Source organism: Bacillus rossius, chromosome 1 (genome assembly GCF_032445375.1).
Source record: "Bacillus rossius redtenbacheri isolate Brsri chromosome 1, Brsri_v3, whole genome shotgun sequence".
In the NCBI taxonomy this organism is placed as follows: Eukaryota; Metazoa; Arthropoda; class Insecta; order Phasmatodea; family Bacillidae; genus Bacillus; species Bacillus rossius.
Window position 1 is genome coordinate 369,594,174 of NC_086330.1, and position 18,039 is coordinate 369,612,212.

The following is an 18,039-nucleotide window of genomic DNA, read 5'->3' on the forward strand; positions in this document are numbered from 1 at the left end:
CTATCGGCTGGCGTCAATGTCTAAGGAATTTTAATCAATTTTAACTTCGAAAAGATTTCAAGCAGTTAGCAACATCGTTATTGCTGCAACCAAACACTGAACTAATTTTTCCAGCCAATATAAATAACTATAACTAGAAAAAACCTGGGTAAAAAGTACATTAAAAATAGTTATGTAACCTTGTCTCAAATGTGCTTGGCCTGTAGGATCTGGCCATCCTGCTGGTCTAATCAGTCTACAATTGAATGTGACACAAGAGCATTTTTTTTTTGCATCAGTACAGTGTCAGTCAGGCAACGCATACAGAGGGTTGAGATCGATTTCGGCTGTGATTTTGTCACATTTAGCATATTCTGCGCGAATATATACACCCTTCTTTGTATTTCTACTCTATAGTATGCGCATGCTCATTTTACTCTTAATTGTCTATGGAGAAATCTGTCTGCTCTCTGCAGTGAGCCGAGTATTGACGTTTGCGGAAAGTTAATCGCAGTCGTGGAAAATTGGTTAGCTTTAACTGTTAGAATCTCTTACAGGAATGTCAGGCGTACAACCAGTTCAAGTATGTGAAAATAAAGCGCTGTTAATTACGAATTATTAGAATGACATTTGTTTCAAATTAATTCTGATGTAAGTAGGTACTTGTTTGCAAAAGTTTATTTGTGTATTATAAGGCATATTCTTTTATTTTACAGCACATGAAGGTTTCAAGGTGTCCAACAGATGAACTGACTTTAACAAACTGCGCTGTTGTGAACAGGGCAGATTTTTTGGATGATGTTAGGTAAGTTTTTTTATTTTTCATTTAACAACACTGGTAATGTACCACAGCCTAGAATAAACTAACTTCCCTCATCTCAACAACTTAAGAATCCTGTTATTAATTTATTTTGTAATTTCAATTCTTCCCTGCATGTTGTTCAGCGAACACCAAGTGCTCACTTGTGTTGTTCTACCTGCTTTGTTTACATTCTTATTGGTTAAACACTTGAAACCTTATGCAATGAAAATTATTTTTTCGACTCTGAAATACTAAATAAATTTGCTGTCTTCATTATCATTTAGTGGCATGGGCGTATCTGACAGCTGGCTGAGGTAACTAATGTTTTTCCCAGAACATTGATTTCATACAGTGGAAATTGCTCTTATTAAGGTCTTGGCCCCTGGGAGGTTGAAGAGGAGAGGCTTCTTTATGCTGCAGTTTCCGTAGCTCATTCAGTTGCGACAATTTTTAAGACTTTTTAAAAATTAGACTGACGGAAATGAAAACTGCCGGATGAAGGGGCTGATCGTCATAGTCTGGGCCGGTACTGGTCACAGCTCAGGAAACTAGCTAGACCGAGAGAGGTTGCAGGATCAAAAAGTTCTTTCTATGAATTTTTTTTTTTACTTCATAAAGCAGATTGTAGTACTTTTAAAGAAAACTAACAAAGCAACACTTAGACAGAGACTGAACACAATTTAAGACTTTTATATTAAGCTATAGGGTGATTGTACCAATTACTGAACACGTACCATTGAATGAACCTCTGGGATTATCTTTAAAAAATAAGATATCTTTGGATTGTATAGTTCCATCAATTTTTTGTAGTTTTCTTGTAAACATATAGATGGCAGTGCAGTCATTTCAAGTGACACAGTGCCACCATTTTCTTTACAGCTCAAATGGTAATAGTGATGATGTGGATATGGCCACCTGAATGCCTCAGCTGTTAAGGTGAGGATTATTTCATAATTTTAGGCTTAGCAATTTTTATTCTAACAGTCAAATAAAGTAACTTGATTAATGTCTGTAGATTAAAGCAGCATTTAAATAGCAAATTCCTTACTAAACTGACATAATTTGCTCCTTAGTTTTGTTTATTTCAAGGAGTTCAGTTACTGGTTGCCAAAACATTGAAAATCTAGTCAATGAAAAAGTGTTCATTTACTGGGTAGCAGTGAAAATATTTTTTTTCCTTGCTTTGCTTCCTGTATGGCTGTGCCTACAAGTCTAAGTAGACATTAGGTCTAACCTCAAACTTGGAGAGCATGTATTCAGTAAATGAACAGCAAAACTAGGTGGTGTTCATTCACTAGAAAAGCTGCTTTTGTAAATGAACACTTATCATTTCTTTAACCAAGACCACTTCAGAATGTGTTTTTATGTTGTTACTGTACTTAAGATTGCCAAAATTTATATATAAAGTAAGATATTGCTCATTTCTTTCCAGATGGATGATAATTCGGAAATGACAGCGAGCCAGGGAAAGAAATATGAACGTTTTAAGTATAGCGAAGAAGACCTCACTTCAGCTTTAGAAGATATTAAGGCAGGAAACCTTAGTTTGAATAGTGCTGCTAAAAAATATGGTGTTCCTAAGGGAACACTTCATAATAAAATTATGGGCAAAGTTCCTATTCAACGAAAAATGGGACCAGATACTGTGCTGACAACAAAAGAAGAACAGAAGTTAGAAATGTGGATACTAAGCAAGGCAAAATTGGGATTTCCAATGCACCCGGATGTAGTTCAAGATGCTGTACAGACAGTTTTAAATAGTGGTGGACGGAAGACTCTGTTCAAAGACAATAGGCCGGGAAGGAAGTGGTTGGATTTGTTCCTTAAAAGACACCCTACTATTGGGAAAAGAAATGCTGAAATAATTTCCAAGGGTCGTGCTTCTGTGACGCAAGAACAAATTAGCAACTGGTTTTATGATCTCAGGACTCATTTGCAAGAGGAGGGGTGTGAAGATGTTTTACAAGATGGTGCAAGAATCATAAACTGTGATGAAACTGGAATGCAGCTTTGCCCTAAGACTGGTAAAGTTTTAGGACCTACAGACTTAAAGAATTTCTACGAAATAGCAGGTGGGCAAGAGAAAGAATCCATTACAGTGTTGTGCAGCTTTTCTGCAAACGGGAGTATTATTCCACCCATGATAATTTACCCATACAAGCGGCTGCCAAAAAACATTGCTCATACTATTCCTGAAGAGTGGGGTTTTGGGAGATCGGACTCTGGGTGGATGGTTTCGAGTACATTTTATGAGTACATAGCAAACATTTTCTGGCCATGGTTATCACGCAATGGAGTAGTGTTTCCAGTGATATTGTTCTTAGATGGTCACAAATCTCATTTGAGTTTGGAAGTGTCGGAATTATGTGCTGAAAAGAAAATTATCCTCTACTGCCTGCCTCCCAATGCAACTCACATACTGCAACCATGTGATGTGACAGTGTTCCGGGCTTTAAAAGTAATGTGGAGAAAAGTGTATCACTCTCACAAACAGTCCTGCGGAAATATTACAAAAGCAAATTTTGCTCATATATTTAAAGAAGCTTTCGATGCTGCGATTAAACCAGATGTAATAATTAGTGGTTTCAGAGCTTGTGGTTTGTTCCCCTGTAATCCTGAAAATGTTGACTACACAAAATGTATCTCTCACAGGCGACAGGAGCTGAAAAAAGAAAGATGCCAAGAAGAGCAGACCGTACCAACAAAGAATGACTTCAAAATAGCTGTGAAAGTTATTGAATACTTGATCGGACCAAACAAAACAGAACAATTTTTGCAGACAGAAGAAAATACTTCTTTGCCAGTTTCAAATAGTAGTCTATTCAAAGTCTGGAAAGCCTGCAGAGAGCAAGTCAATGAGAAAAGTCAAGTTGGCCATGACAGACAAGCTACTCAGAATGCCAACAATCAAGACGAATGTGAATTGTTGAATGCCACCGACATTCCTGGTATTGACGACATTACTTTAACAACAGAGACTGACTTGTTAGATATTGGTTCCCTTCCAATTGAAATTGATGGTATTGTTTTTCATGGTATGGATGACACAAACATCACATATGGAACCAGAGAAAATTTGTACATTGCTGAGGTAGAGGAAGAAGCAACTGTACTGTCATGTAATGATGGTTTCAGAAAAGAAATTAGTATGAACATCCCAAGTGGAACCATAAAAAATTTGAATGTTATTGAAGTAGAGGAAGAAGAAGAAACTGGAATGCTGTGTAATGATGAAGGATACACAAACAAAAGTAAAAGTACTGAAGAAATCTGTGTAAGAGACATTGTGGAAGATGTCATGAGCATGATACTTGAAGAAGTGGAAAATAAGTTGCGAACTGATTGTAAAGATCCAAAAGAAAATGGAAACCAGCACTGTAATGAAGATAATGCAACTGAAAAGGAGATTGAGAAAACAAGTGACCAAGAAATAGATTTGTGGGAGCAGCACTTGCACTGGCCACGAGTTAATGAGAAAAAAGCAATAAAAAGAGTACAGAAAGAAAAACAAATATATGCAATATCTTCAAACAAATGGCGTGAATTGCAGGTTAAGAAGGAAGACGAAAAGAAGGCAAAACAGAAAATCCAGCAAGAGAAAAAAGAAAATCGAAAGAAAAGACTACACGCAACAGTGAATAATAGACCGGCTATTAAACGAAGAAAGACTAAAGACAAAGTTGGTGAAACAACTACTGTTACTAGTAGGCCTCCTGAGACACAAGCAGAATTTCAGAAAGACTATGAGAGAAAAGATGTTATCCCTGGCACATATATTTTAGTTAAGTTTAAGTCAGGAGCAAAGAAGAATGTAGGACAGTACTACAAGTATGTATGTGTGACACAGGAGGTGCAAGGGGAAGAAATTAAAGTTGTAGGATTGAAGTCGACAGAAAACAATAGAACATTTCGTGTTGTTGATAGTGATGTTTCACACATAAGTTTTAGTGATATTGTTGCAATTTTGCCACAACCACTTATTGAAAGTGCAGGAGACAGGATAAAATATATTTTTAGAAATGATATTGAAATCAAAGAAAATTGATGCACGTAGAATACAAATCAATGTTACCTTGCAGCATCAAAACATGTATCTAAATTCCGTAACTTTGTGTTTCATGTAGCCTACTTAACTTTTTAAGCATGTAGGCCTAAGGTCTGCTAATGATTTGACTTCGTATTTCTTTACTTCATAGGCCTATTAGTGGCCTATCTTGCATTGCTCAGTACTTGTTCATTCATTGGGAAGTGTGTGTTCAGTATTTGGAATGAAGTGTTCAGTCACTGGTGTTTTTGCACTATTTGTATAAATTAGTTATTTTTATATTATGTTCATTGTTGAAGTAGTTCATATTTTTTTTACTTCAGTGCAGATGTTTAATAATCCAAAAAAACCTACCATAACATTCAGAAAAATAATTTCATACTAATAAAGAATTTTTATATCAGGATTTGCCTTAAATGTTCATTAATTGGTACAATCACCCTATCCTTTGTGTTTGGAATCAATACTTAAGTATGTTAAAAAGTTAAAGTTTAAATTTTAGAATTTTATTGCGCTTTTAAGATTTTACAATAACTTTTATTTTGGTAGACCTACTGTATTTTAGTTGATAATATTTTGCTGAAACTCTAAGAGATCATGTAAGAATACGTGCATTAATGCATTTCCTTGCAGGGGTACCATGTAATCTTACTACTAAAGACCATTTGTTCACATGTATGAGTGTTTGCAATACATCTTGTCAAGTTACAAGCAAATTAAAAAATGTAATTTAACACAATGCCATACTTCCAGGGGGGTAATAGAATTTGAGAGTCAAGTTTTTTCCATTTCAAGTTTCTTCATATGCAAATCAGAACAGTTTTGTTATCCCCAATGTCTTATTTTTGCGGTTTCAACCAAAATGGGCTTGTTATGTGACAAAATGCTGAGATTTCCAATCTAAATGTAGCAGAAACAAAATCACAAGTTAGAATGGGTCAGTCAAGATTCTGAATCCATAAAAAAACCATCAAGTGTGTAGTATTCTAAAGAGTGATATTCAAGGGAAATATATTTGAAGACAAAATAACGAACCCCTGTAGTTGACTGTTTCACTCTGCAAAAAAAACTGTCAAAGAAATTGTTTTTTCCACAACAGCACTCTCGGATTGTTTAGTCATGCATGGGACATTAGTGAAAAAGAAAAGAATGGGTTGTATGTGCATTAATGCATATTTAAATACACTCTGTTTTTTTATCCGAAACAGAAATATAAGATGTAAACTTTTAAATATGCCCCATTTTTTTTTAGCCTAAATAGAAACCAAAAGAGTTTAATTTTTTCAACATACTTACTGAGATCCATAATTGGATTCAGGAAACTCTTTAAGACTGGGATTTGATAATGTGTGTCCGCGGGTAGGCACGTCGAGGTGACGACGGGCCCGTCGCAGCACTTCGTGTTCAGCATCAAGTTCCACTCGGATGTGCCGCGCGGCACGGTGGCGTTCAGCCTGCTGCAGCGCAAGTGGGCCACGCTCTCCATCAACCAGGACATCGAGGTGAAGCCGTACAACTTCGACCCCTCGTCGAGCAACGAGTGCCTCTGCTCCATCGTGCTGGAGGTCGACTTCATGCAGAAGAAGACGTGCGTGCACTCGACGTGCTCTCTGGTGGCCCGGCACGCTTTCGTGAGCCCTTCGCCCCCTTGCGGCCGGCTCTACGGAGCCTGTTTGCTTTGTCTAGCTAGCAGCACCTGCGGGAATCACCCTGGTGTAAATATGTAGTTGGGCAATATGTGTTAAAAAAAATTTTTTTAATCCGAAAACACCTTTATTCTATGCTCTTTAACTTCCTCTTTTCATTAAACCCGGCGGAGATAAGAAATTCCAAATACTTTAGGAGATATCACCGTTCTTATTATGCAATACAACACCTGTGCAATCATTCGACTGTCGCAATTTTTTAATTTGCAGTGTGTTCGTGAATGCCTAATTAATTAAAATGGTCGATTAGGTCAGGTCAGTTACATTATAATTACTTTCGAACTAAGCGGACATTAAAAATAATGTGAATTAATTTTAATGGTGGTTTAGTTTTAAAGTATTTATAATGTAAAATGTCACTGACCTGACCTAACAAACCGGGACAAATGATGAACAGTAGGAACTCACGTAATTTTTTTTTTACTTATTTCTTGCGTAACAATATCCAAATAACAAATAAAACATTAAAATTTTAAGCGTTAAAAACTCACCTAAGATAGAGGCGGGTACAATTCCTTTGCCATTAGTAGAAAATGATGTAAAGTTCACCTACGTCGTGAAAAAAAAAAATTTTCATACTCGTAAAGAAGAAACAATGTTGAATGCATAGGTATTGTGATGAAAATTAAAAAATTCTATATCTCCTTAAGTATTTTGTGCAGGAACTCTTTAACTCTTAATGCCCCACTTGGGTTGTCAATTTAATTATATGGGGGGGGGGGGGGGGGGGAAACTTTAACTTCTCACGCACACACTAAAATGTTGGGCTGTGTTAAAACTATGTAGCAAATTTTACTTTACTTGTGTGGCTCTCTGCTGGTAATTCTGATATCAAATAGGCCACAGTTAGGTGTTACTTAATTGGGTACAGATATACATAAACATACACTGGGGTAGATGAAACTACAAATAACATGACACAACACCTTGAAAAATCAAATATATAATTATTTATTTCAAAAGTAAAAATGATTTCAAAATTTTACCCTTATTAATATGTTTAATTTAATTACTATTTATATTCAAAACAACAGTCTAACTTGTACTTGACATCATATAACTCCAATAAAATTCCAATTACCAGGAGATATGGTGCGCACATTTAAGTATTTACAAAAGTCCTTATTCGGGTTCGTTGACACTACACAGTTTTTAATTAATGTTTTAGGGAACTTAAAATCAATTTACCTCGGCTAGTTAGGTTCAAAATGTCATCGGCAGAGCTCAGAGCCTCTTATCTATAGGACCTCTGAGTCTGTTAATTAGTGTGTAAAATCGTAAAATTTATATCAAAGTATTACTCAAATCATATATAATGTCAATTTACTTCATAAAATCAATGTTTACATTAATTTCCGGCGACGATGTGACGTAAAAACGGGAGTTGCGTGATTGAGTGCATGAATGGAGGACACAAATTCTGGGCACTTATTACTCACGTTTTTCACTCCTATATTATTTATCTTTTTAGATAAATCCTATTCCAATATTCTGGACTCCCTAATGATACATAATTATCATCCTCTATCCGGGATGCCTGTTGCTATCTAGCTGATTTTCAGGACTTATAATCGCCGACGTCACGAAGTTGCCGCTCTTTCAGCTGGCCATTATAGAACTCTCTTTCTTACTAGCTTCTCAAATTAAGCCAGTAAAACTTAACTTTTAAATGGCGGCCTGTGATTGGCCGAAAACCAAAATCAGTTACTTAATTTCTTAACAAAAACGTGAAATCCGAACGCAACAATTGCGCGGATAACAAAATTTCACGTACAATTTAAATAAATAAATATTAAAATAATAATTTACATTATAAAGTCACGGCCTTAATTTTACCGTTTACAGTTTTCAAGTTCATTAGTCCTTAGAGGGGTAATAACAATACCTAGTTCAAATAGTCCGGTAAAAATCCAAAGAGTCACTTTTCCATAGACATACATAACAATAAATTGCCATTTCTGAAAATAAATAACATTAGACAGAGCAAACACAATAAATAAATCGTAAATAATAATAAATAATTAAACTGTCAAAACAAACATGTTGCAGTACAATTTGGAATTTCTTATCTCCGCCGGGTTTAATGAAAAGAGGAAGTTAAAGAGCATAGAAAAAAGTATTTCGGATTTTTAAAAATTTTTTTTAACACATATCGCCCAACTACATATTTACCCACCTTGGGCCTGAATACAAGCCGACGTGTCTGTTCGTCATCTCTGACTCGGCTAGGTTTTGAAACAACTGTTATAACACTAGCAACTCAATCTAATACAAGTAACAACCTAGTCTGTGTCCGTAATGTAGTAGTACTACTGACAGTGAGTTAGATCAACTATTATCTACTGAAACATTTTGTTCTCTGTGTTTACTAAATGGAACAAAAATATAACAATACTCAGGTACTAGAAAATTGAAAGTATGAAATCAACACCACCCCTTTGCTGCATGATTAAAATGGTCCACATCATATTTATATTTTATTCACAGTTACTTTTTCTCACGAATTTAAACTTTTTTTCCCCCCTACAAAAATAGCTCGTGGTGCATATGTCAAAGTTAAATATTTTTTTTTGAGGTTGGCAATTATAAACTTCCACATTGCCAAAATTATAAAAAAAATGTGGGCTTGTATTCAGATCAATACTTTTTTTATTTAAGTTGTTGACCCCTTCCAGTATTTATTTGAGCATCGGGGTTAATAGTGTAGTATTTTAAAAATTTCACCTTAAATTATGATACAGAATACAGTGTCACTATTAGTTCCATCATCATTTGATTGACTGCACTTCTGGGAGTAGCATAATTGTTAACTTCCTTCAGCCAGCACTGCTAGGGCTCAAGAAAGCGTGTGCCTGTAGTCAGGGCTTGGCATACAGTTTAGCACTATTTTTTAGCATGTTTTGGTTTATTGCCTGGAGACCCCAAAGGTTTGCTGGGCAGCCAAAGTGTTGCCCTGTTACTCTTTTTCTATCTGGTACAGAGGACTGCATGGTGCAAATTCTGAGGATGGGTCTAACGGAAGCACTGTCTGTGCCAATGATCCTAGATTCTCTAATGGCCAGTTGCACCATTCTGCTCTTCAATCTGCGATCCAATGATCTTCTTTCAAGAATGATATGACAATCATTTAACTGAATGTTGCGTGAACACGTTCTGGGTCTAAACAATCTTTACTTGTGTGAACTGAAGTTCATGTATTTTCAATCTGTGAAGCAGTGTTGAAGGAATAATAGCATTTCTATTGGTGGGCTGGAACTGTATGAACATGAAGTCACTACTACCAACTGTTCCACGGCAAGCAAATGGTTAATGTTGCCGCCACAAGATATCAGTTCATGTGGTTACTGCCTCGTCTCTTTTGATTTTTATTTACAACTGAAATATATACCGGTATTTTAAAGTTGTTGCTAAACAAAACAGTCTGAAATATGAATAGGTTGTGCTAAGAAAAAGCCTCTATTTAATATATAATTGATACGATATAAAAAGCCCTATTTACGCATTGAACTAAAATAACGTGCATTACAAACACTTAAAATATGGATGTTACATGTGGAATGTGTTTGTAACGGTAGGGAAAGTAAGATTTTTTGATACCTTTGTTATAAACAATCTGAACTTTAGCGATCATTCTCTTTTTTTTACACCTGATTACATTAATAACCTCCATAAAGACCCTACAAACTCCAGACATTTCTGTTTGCACTGTGTCGGTTCGAGATTATTGTCATTAACCAACCCTAAGTATCGGTTTGCCTGGAAGTCCCCAATGATTTTCACCCTGTGCTCAAAACACAAGCTGCAACGGAAAATGTGGTTGAAGCATGATCAAGACAGTTGATGGAACGAGATCGTGCCTGAACCCTAATGGCTATTAGACCAATAAAAAAAACTCATACATTTTAAATTAGGCTTCAAACCAATGATTAACAATTTGTTAGTACAAATGACTGCCGATGTTCTAGTATGAAAGCAATCATATGGTCAGAAAAAAATATATATATATTACATTTGAGTCTCAATAATCAAGTCCTTACTTGGCTGGATATTTGGTTAATCAGGACTGGATTTAAAAAAGAAAAAAAATAATGTAAATTAATAAATTTAGAATTTTAATCATAAATAAATATTTGTTTTGTTAATTCTTTCATAAGTTTGTTAAAATCTGTGTATACAATAGTATTAAAACTAAAATTAAGCTCGAGAAAAGTTGTAACTGTGGAGGAAAAAAACCAATTGATTTTTGTTATTTTACCCATCTAAAACTTGTGTCAACTGCATTTTAAGTCCTGTGTTCGTGAGGAGAAGTGCTTACAAAGGGGGTCCAGGAAGGGAAGGGGGGAGGGGTTAATTGCCAGCTCGGCCGGCTACGGCCAGTCTGTAGTGATGGCGTGCGGGGCTGTAAGAGGGTGTTCAGCAATTCAAAACAAAGATATTGGAGTCAAAATGAAAGAGACGGGTGGGGTTTGGAGTGACCATGAGCGCCCCTTTCAAGCATGTGCCAGCCATTGAAACGAGCCACTGCAGAATGTAGTAGGTTCAGAACACGTGCACAAAATTTTCAGACTGTTAGCATTGCTTGTAATGCTTACACAGACTATTTGCCCCTGGTTCAGTTCAATTCAGTCCGGGTTAGCGGGACTCTACTGTACCTGATAAGTTTGATTAAATAAATAAAAAAATAAAAAATGTTTTTTCAGAAAAATCCTGCTTATGGATTTTTATGGATTCAACAGCATTCAAAGTGTTAGAGCTATAAGGTTTTAGGTTGCACAGTAATTAAAAAAGGCTTAAGGCAACGAAACATGTTATATGTACTGGCTGGGTGCTGATGTCAGAGTGGTGGAATCAAACCCATGACCTTCATTACGTGGGGACGACTTCCACCAAGGATCCCATGGGCAGGAAGGGACGGAATGTAGGAAATCCACTGCTGGTATCACAGTCTAATGTTGGTAGTGCTAGCATGACACGTGTTGGCTTCCAGGACCACCCTGGATCCGTACGACACGGACCTCATGGCCAAGGAGTTCCTGTTCCAGTTCTCCGGCCAGGCGTTCACGGTCGGACAGCTGCTGGCCTTCAGCTTCAGCAAGGACAAGAGGACGCTCGGCCTGGTCGTCAAGAGTCTCGAAGGTACTGCGTCGCGGCGTGTCTGTCACCGAGATCAGTACTGTTTCAAACTTAACAGGATCTTTTACCGAACCAGACTGGTGATTGTCTCAGCTGAACAGTGGATGTACGATAGTGTCTTACTCTGCTCCTGACAAAGACCAACACGTTATCAAAAATTTATGGGATTTTTTTATTTTGTCCTTTTTTTTTGTTTCCTATCTCTTCTTATATTTATATATTAAATTTTGTTCATATAATTTTTAGTACCTGGTATTTATTATGTTTTGAAACATATTATTTTATGAAATTTACACTATAAAAATGTTGTTATTTTACTGGCATGATGTATCTGTAAAAATGAAAAGCCTCTTTGTTTATCAGCCCATCACTGTACTGTACTGGTTACTGGAGGTTATCTGCTCGGGCGAGCAGCAGTTGACGTACTGTGGTGTGTGGGGCGCGGTGTGATGTGGAAGTGTGGCCACAGCGAGTGTTCCTTGTCTCAGCCGCCGACTTGAACGCCATCAAGTCGGGCCAGACCGCCAAGCCGAAGAAGACGAGGATGGGCAGATGTCTTGGCGACACGATGATCCAGTTCGAGAAAGCAGAAACTTCATCGATTAATTTGGTGGGCAAATCTAAAGGGTATGTACTTTTGTGATAAACCCTATTTTTTTGTATAAAGGCAAGATTGAGCAGTGCATTGTGATCAAAGTGAAGCAACTTCATAATGAAAATTAATATACCACAAAAAACCATTATTACAGATTGGGTCTATGCAAGTTTTGCTTTTTATTGCCTACCATTCAAGGCTAGGAGTCATACGTAGGCATGTAACAAATCGTAAATAAATAAATAAAATTAAATATTCATGAACAAAACTTTGCAAATACTGTGTGCCAAAATGGTTAAACATGTAAAAATATTTGAGTATTGAAATTTCATATCAGGTGAAAATTTGTTTCAAAGTATATTATATTGCCTTAAATATGTTCTGTTTTAAATTGGGGTCTGCTAGTATTAAAAAAAAATAATTCAATATTCATGAATAATTGATGTTTGATTCAATATTTCATATATAATCTTTTTCAAAATATTTATTACCAATTGATACACCAAGAGGAACTCTTGAAAAAAATTAATGCAAAGCTGTAATGTGCATGAAGGTAAGATGATTTATTGAGTAATTTGGCTTTGTTTTCTGCATCATTACATATGTAATCCTTTTTATATGTAACAAATTGTCTGTGAATATGATTTAAATTTACTAAAAATACTCTTATTTTTACGTACGTAATCAGTTAATGCACCAAAATATTTGCAGACATCAAATTTTATTGATTCAATAAAATGATTTTTCTTGCATTTTATACCAGTCTATTATGGTTCCAACAAAATTTCTCTTTTACGCTATACTCAATTTTGCATCAATGCTTGTTGGACTCCTGTGAGTTGTGAACAAAAAGTTCCAAAGTGTGTTAAAATTTGATTTAAAATTTTTTGTAATTCATGAATATTTTATAATTTGAATTGAAAAAAAAAAGAAGAAAATATTTGAAGAAACGTAGTTACAACCTCAGTTGTATAATTGAAATTGATCAACTGGTTAGACTTCAGAATGGAAAAACGACATGTGAAGGTGAGTGGTATGTGCTAGTGTTAGAGTCCAGCGAAGCGCGTGTTGTCTCAGGAAACTGGCGCCTCGCCAGTCGATCATCAACCCTGAGTGGAACTTCCAGCAGATGGGCATCGGCGGTCTGGACAAGGAGTTCAACGCCATCTTCAGGCGGGCCTTTGCATCGCGTGTCTTCCCTCCGGAGGTCGTGGAGCAGCTGGGTGAGTGCCCGTCCCGAGATGGGGCGTTCCCGTCTCCTTGTGCACGCCCGTCCCGAGATGGAGCGTTCCCATCTCCTTGTGCACGCCCGTCCCGAGATGGAGCGTTCCCGTCCCCTTGTGCACGCCCATCCCGAGATGGAGCGTTCCCATCCCCTTGTGCACGCCCGTCCCGAGATGGAGCGTTCCCATCCCCTTGTGCACGCCCGTCCCGAGATGAGGCGTTCCCATCTCCTTGTGCACGCCCGTCCCGAGATGGAGCGTTCCCATCCCCTTGTGCACGCCCGTCCCGAGATGGGGCGTTCCCATCTCCTTGTGCACGCCCGTCCCGAGATGGAGCGTTCCCATCCCCTTGTGCACGCCCGTCCCGAGATGGAGCGTTCCCGTCCCCTTGTGCACGCCCGTCCCGAGATGGAGCGTTCCCGTCTCCTTGTGCACGCCCGGGTTGGCGGCACGTTGCGCGCAGCGACTGTACGGGGCATTAGGTGATGCTCGAGATAGTCCCGAGTGTGATTTTGTTTGACGTTCGTGCCCTTTCTAAATATTTTGAGCTGTATAAAAGCAATTTAAATTCAAATAAATAAAATAGTGTGGCCAACTCCCCTTATACCGGGGTAGCTGCACACGTCCGCACTTACCACGCCAGTCCCGTGTTCGCGTCACCACTGACATACTGATACTGAGAGTGTAAAGAAATTAAGTTTGACAGACGTGCATCGACTGGTCTAACATTTGGCAAGTGCGCAAAAAAAAATATTAGCATACTAAATTTACTGACAGTCCTGGAAACTCTATCGTGATAGGTATAATAATGAATTACAAAATCAAAGATGCTCAAACTTAAATACTGTAAAATGGCAAAGGGACTTAAAAGGTAAATTCTAGGTATCATTTAAATTGGTATAATTATGTTCACAGTGTAACAACATAAGTTTACAGACCCTCTTGCAGTATAATTAATTCTAATCCAAAGTCCCAAAAGGTCTATTACGGTGGAGGGGGGGGGGGGGGGGAGGAACCGAAATGATGATGAATTTCTTTAGTCTATATAATCCAACCACTAAATCCCGTCGCCGCACACTGTTTTCAATACGCATCTTCGGTAAATCGTACCAGCTGGGAAAATAAAGTATTAAAATCCAGTTCTCACACTTACTTTGTACTGAAGCATACCTCTGAAGCCGGTGACTGCCGGGGTCGGGTGTAAACCCCACTCACTTTTTGCGCCTCTTGCATCGCACTGCTTCTGTGGCCGGTGCACTAGGCCCACACTATCGCGCTCTCGTATACCACCACTTATTTCGCTTCGCCAAACGTGTCATGGCATTACCGTCATATTGCCGTTAATTCTTGCTCACGTAATGTAACACAACTTGCCCATGGCTGAGACGCTATTCCTCTATCCACGAGTAGTTCCGCGGCCGGCGGTCAAACACACACACTCCACGCAAAAAGCTGGCAGCCGCCTCCCCTTGTCACATCAGCTGACGTCACCCCCCTCCTCTACTACCACCCCTCACTCCGCTAGATCGTTCAGGTTACTTCTTGTAGGTCCCACTACAGAATAAGAGTACTTAACTTAAAATAAACCAAGTATACTATTAAAAAGTTGCAATAAATAAATATTAACATACACCATTAAATAATATAAGCACATAAATAGTGTTATAAAAAAATTAACTCATCTTAAAATAAACTTTACGCAAAATAAAACTAATAATAATAACCAAGACGACTGAGGCCGCCACAGGTGGCCTCAATAGTTTTATAACTTGAATGTATGCCTTTTATAAAAAATGTTTTGGTTTATACTCTAAACATCCAAATACAGGCCTACTGATGAGATTTTTACCTCTAGAATCAAGTTATTTTTCTTATTAAAATCTAAGATATGTCCAGTAAATGCATATTTTTGTATGTGTAATTGTGACACTGATAAGTAGTTAAAGTGTAGTGCAAATGCCTGCTGGTGCTTCATGTCCGTGACTATTTATTTAAATAGTAGGGTGGCAACTTTGGAGCACATATAAAAATGTTGGGTTATTTTGGTTCAGTCTTCCTATCTGTAGGTAAATACCTTTAATACTTAGTAGGATATGCAATTTGGAGAGTAGAGATGTCGGTGAAAAAATTTTACACCCTGACAATTTTTCGGAAAAATATAACAACATATTTTCCATTTCCCCCCCATTAACAACATAAGATTTACATAATCTAAGATAGGTTGATAAATACTTATACAGAAATTTATTTCCTGCAATTTGGTAGGTACTGTAAAACAAATGTTTCGTGTCAGTGTTGGTAGAGGGTTACACGAGTTATACCCAACTTATCAAATATGTTAAGTAAGCCGTTAGGTTGGTAAAGGAGGACAGAATGTTTTTTTTGGTTGGTACTGTTTGTATATGCAAAAATTGATAAAAAAATTTGCATGTTTCTGTTATTTGAATAATTTTTCCCTGTTTCTGAGAAAAATTTTCTGGAAAATTACGAGAAAATTTCCGTCAGAGTGGTGTACTCGTCCATGAAACTGGGATCTGTGGTGGAGAGCGGCGCTTGTTGAAAGAAGCGTCCCCTGGGCCCAGGGTGCAAGCACGTGAAGGGCATCCTGTTGTACGGGCCGCCGGGCACGGGCAAGACCCTCATGGCCCGCCAGATCGGGAAGATGCTGAACGCCAGGGAGCCCAAGATAGTGAACGGCCCGCAGATACTGGACAAGTACGTGGGCGAGTCCGAGGCCAACGTCCGGCGGCTGTTCGCCGACGCCGAGGAGGAGGAGAAGCGGGTGAGTGCGTGCGTCCGGACGTACCGGCGTTGCAGTCGTCAACATCGTGTGTTCGAGATCACGTGACTTGGAAATAAATAAGTTGCTAAGGATCAGTGGTGGATCCAGGATTTTGGTTTGGCGGTGGGGGGGGGGGGGGGGGGGGCCTTGACCCAGCTGAGGCTAGGCTAGGCAGTCTTTTTTCATAGGTCAGAAATCCTCCTTCAGTCTAGTATATCTGGACTACAGCTGTGCAATTACCTCGATTATGAAACGTTAAATATTCCTTTAATGGGGGTGCCGTAGAAAAATTGATGTACAGTTCAGTGATATTAAAAACAAATTGTAATAAGCTGCTCAGTGCTGCCAACTGCCAGGCATGTCCATCTGTAATCACATTTATGCATGCAATGAAAAACACGTAGTAAGGTAAATGCAATAAAGACTACACCTAATGCTAGATTTTACAAAATTTATGTAAGCTTGTGCAGTAATGAGTTAAACCATCCATTAAATAGTTTAACAATCACACAATTCTAAAAGCAGTGTAATTCTAAAAAAAAAAAAAAACTAAATTAAGTACCAGTATTTATATTTTTGATACTGCCAACTTTGCATGCTTCGTTTCTTGACTCTCCTGGGGATAAATTTGTTTTAGTAGCACTCCCAATAAGCTGAACTAGATCAAACCACATGGGATGTTATAAAAATTATTCTGCTATAAATACAGCCGACATGTCATTAAATTTCTGTATCTTCGTAGTACATAAGTAACAATGTATAGTAATTTCATAACTGTAAATCTTAATTGGTGATAATTACTGAAAAAATCTGTAGTACTGGTAGGACTACTACGGCAATAAATAATAAGCGCAAGCCGCAGCGCCAAAGAGTGACCCGATGATCACGGTTACAAACGCCTGAAAACTTGTGAACGCAGGCAGCGTAGGTGCCAAATTACAGATTATGCCAAACTGAACGAATGTTTGATTAGAGAGCGGTGACTGTATTACTGTGGGACTTAAGCAGTGCCCCTCCCAATAAAGTTCAACTCCCAGATGGGGTCAAACAAACCCACATTTTTTTCCCAAGTGGTAAGCGTTAAAGTTGTTCGCAGTCCCCCCCCCCATCACTCATCTGTAACAATGTAGGTTTTGTTGTTGTCCTGTTAAACTCTCAATTCGGTCATTCAGCGACGACTGCATAATATTTATAGTAAAAAGTGGGTAACAAAGTCGTGTCTGAGCTGGGCTGCTTTGAGTGATAATGGCATGCTTCGCGTGGAAAATATCTGGTATTGGAATGCAAAGTTAAAACGCGAGCATTAGCGTCTTGCTGTCGCACATAGAGCCGGCCTCGTGGGGGCTGCTGTATCGGAGTGTGTGGTTGCAGCTGGGGCCCAACAGCGGGCTGCACATCATCATATTCGACGAGATAGACGCCATCTGCAAGTCGCGGGGCTCGGTGGCGGGCAACACAGGGGTGCACGACACGGTCGTCAACCAGCTGCTGGCCAAGATAGACGGCGTGGAGCAGCTCAACAACATCCTGGTGATCGGCATGACCAATCGCCGGGACATGATTGACGAGGCCCTGCTGCGGCCGGGCAGGCTGGAGGTTGGTGCCCCTGCTCGCTCGAGCATCATAGCAGTCCTCAAATATAACACTACTCTCAAATGTATGACTACTCTTGGTACTCTCAAGTTTAAGACTACTCTCAAATATAAGACCTGTCTCAGGTGCAAGCCTTTTCTCAGGTGTAAGACTTCTCTCAAATCTAACACCTCTCAAATGT

At 38.4% G+C, this 18,039-nt stretch overlaps 1 protein-coding gene across 2 annotated transcripts in view; it reads left to right on the forward strand.

Annotated features, from left to right (window-relative positions):
* Positions 1 to 421: 421 nt before the first annotated feature.
* LOC134528425 (vesicle-fusing ATPase 1-like) overlaps positions 422 to 18,039 on the forward strand; it is a 37,278-nt gene continuing 19,660 nt past the window's right edge. Inside the window, exons 1-8 of one of the 2 annotated variants that reach the window (XM_063362030.1) lie at positions 422 to 562; positions 696 to 784; positions 6,190 to 6,414; positions 11,520 to 11,668; positions 12,154 to 12,292; positions 13,338 to 13,483; positions 16,066 to 16,265; positions 17,637 to 17,861. In XM_063362030.1, coding sequence (XP_063218100.1) covers positions 539 to 562; positions 696 to 784; positions 6,190 to 6,414; positions 11,520 to 11,668; positions 12,154 to 12,292; positions 13,338 to 13,483; positions 16,066 to 16,265; positions 17,637 to 17,861 — 1,197 coding nt within the window. In that variant the 5' untranslated portion in view covers positions 422 to 538. The remainder of the gene's footprint in view (positions 563 to 695; positions 785 to 6,189; positions 6,415 to 11,519; positions 11,669 to 12,153; positions 12,293 to 13,337; positions 13,484 to 16,065; positions 16,266 to 17,636; positions 17,862 to 18,039) is intronic. The other variant, XM_063362029.1, reaches the window with a different exon arrangement.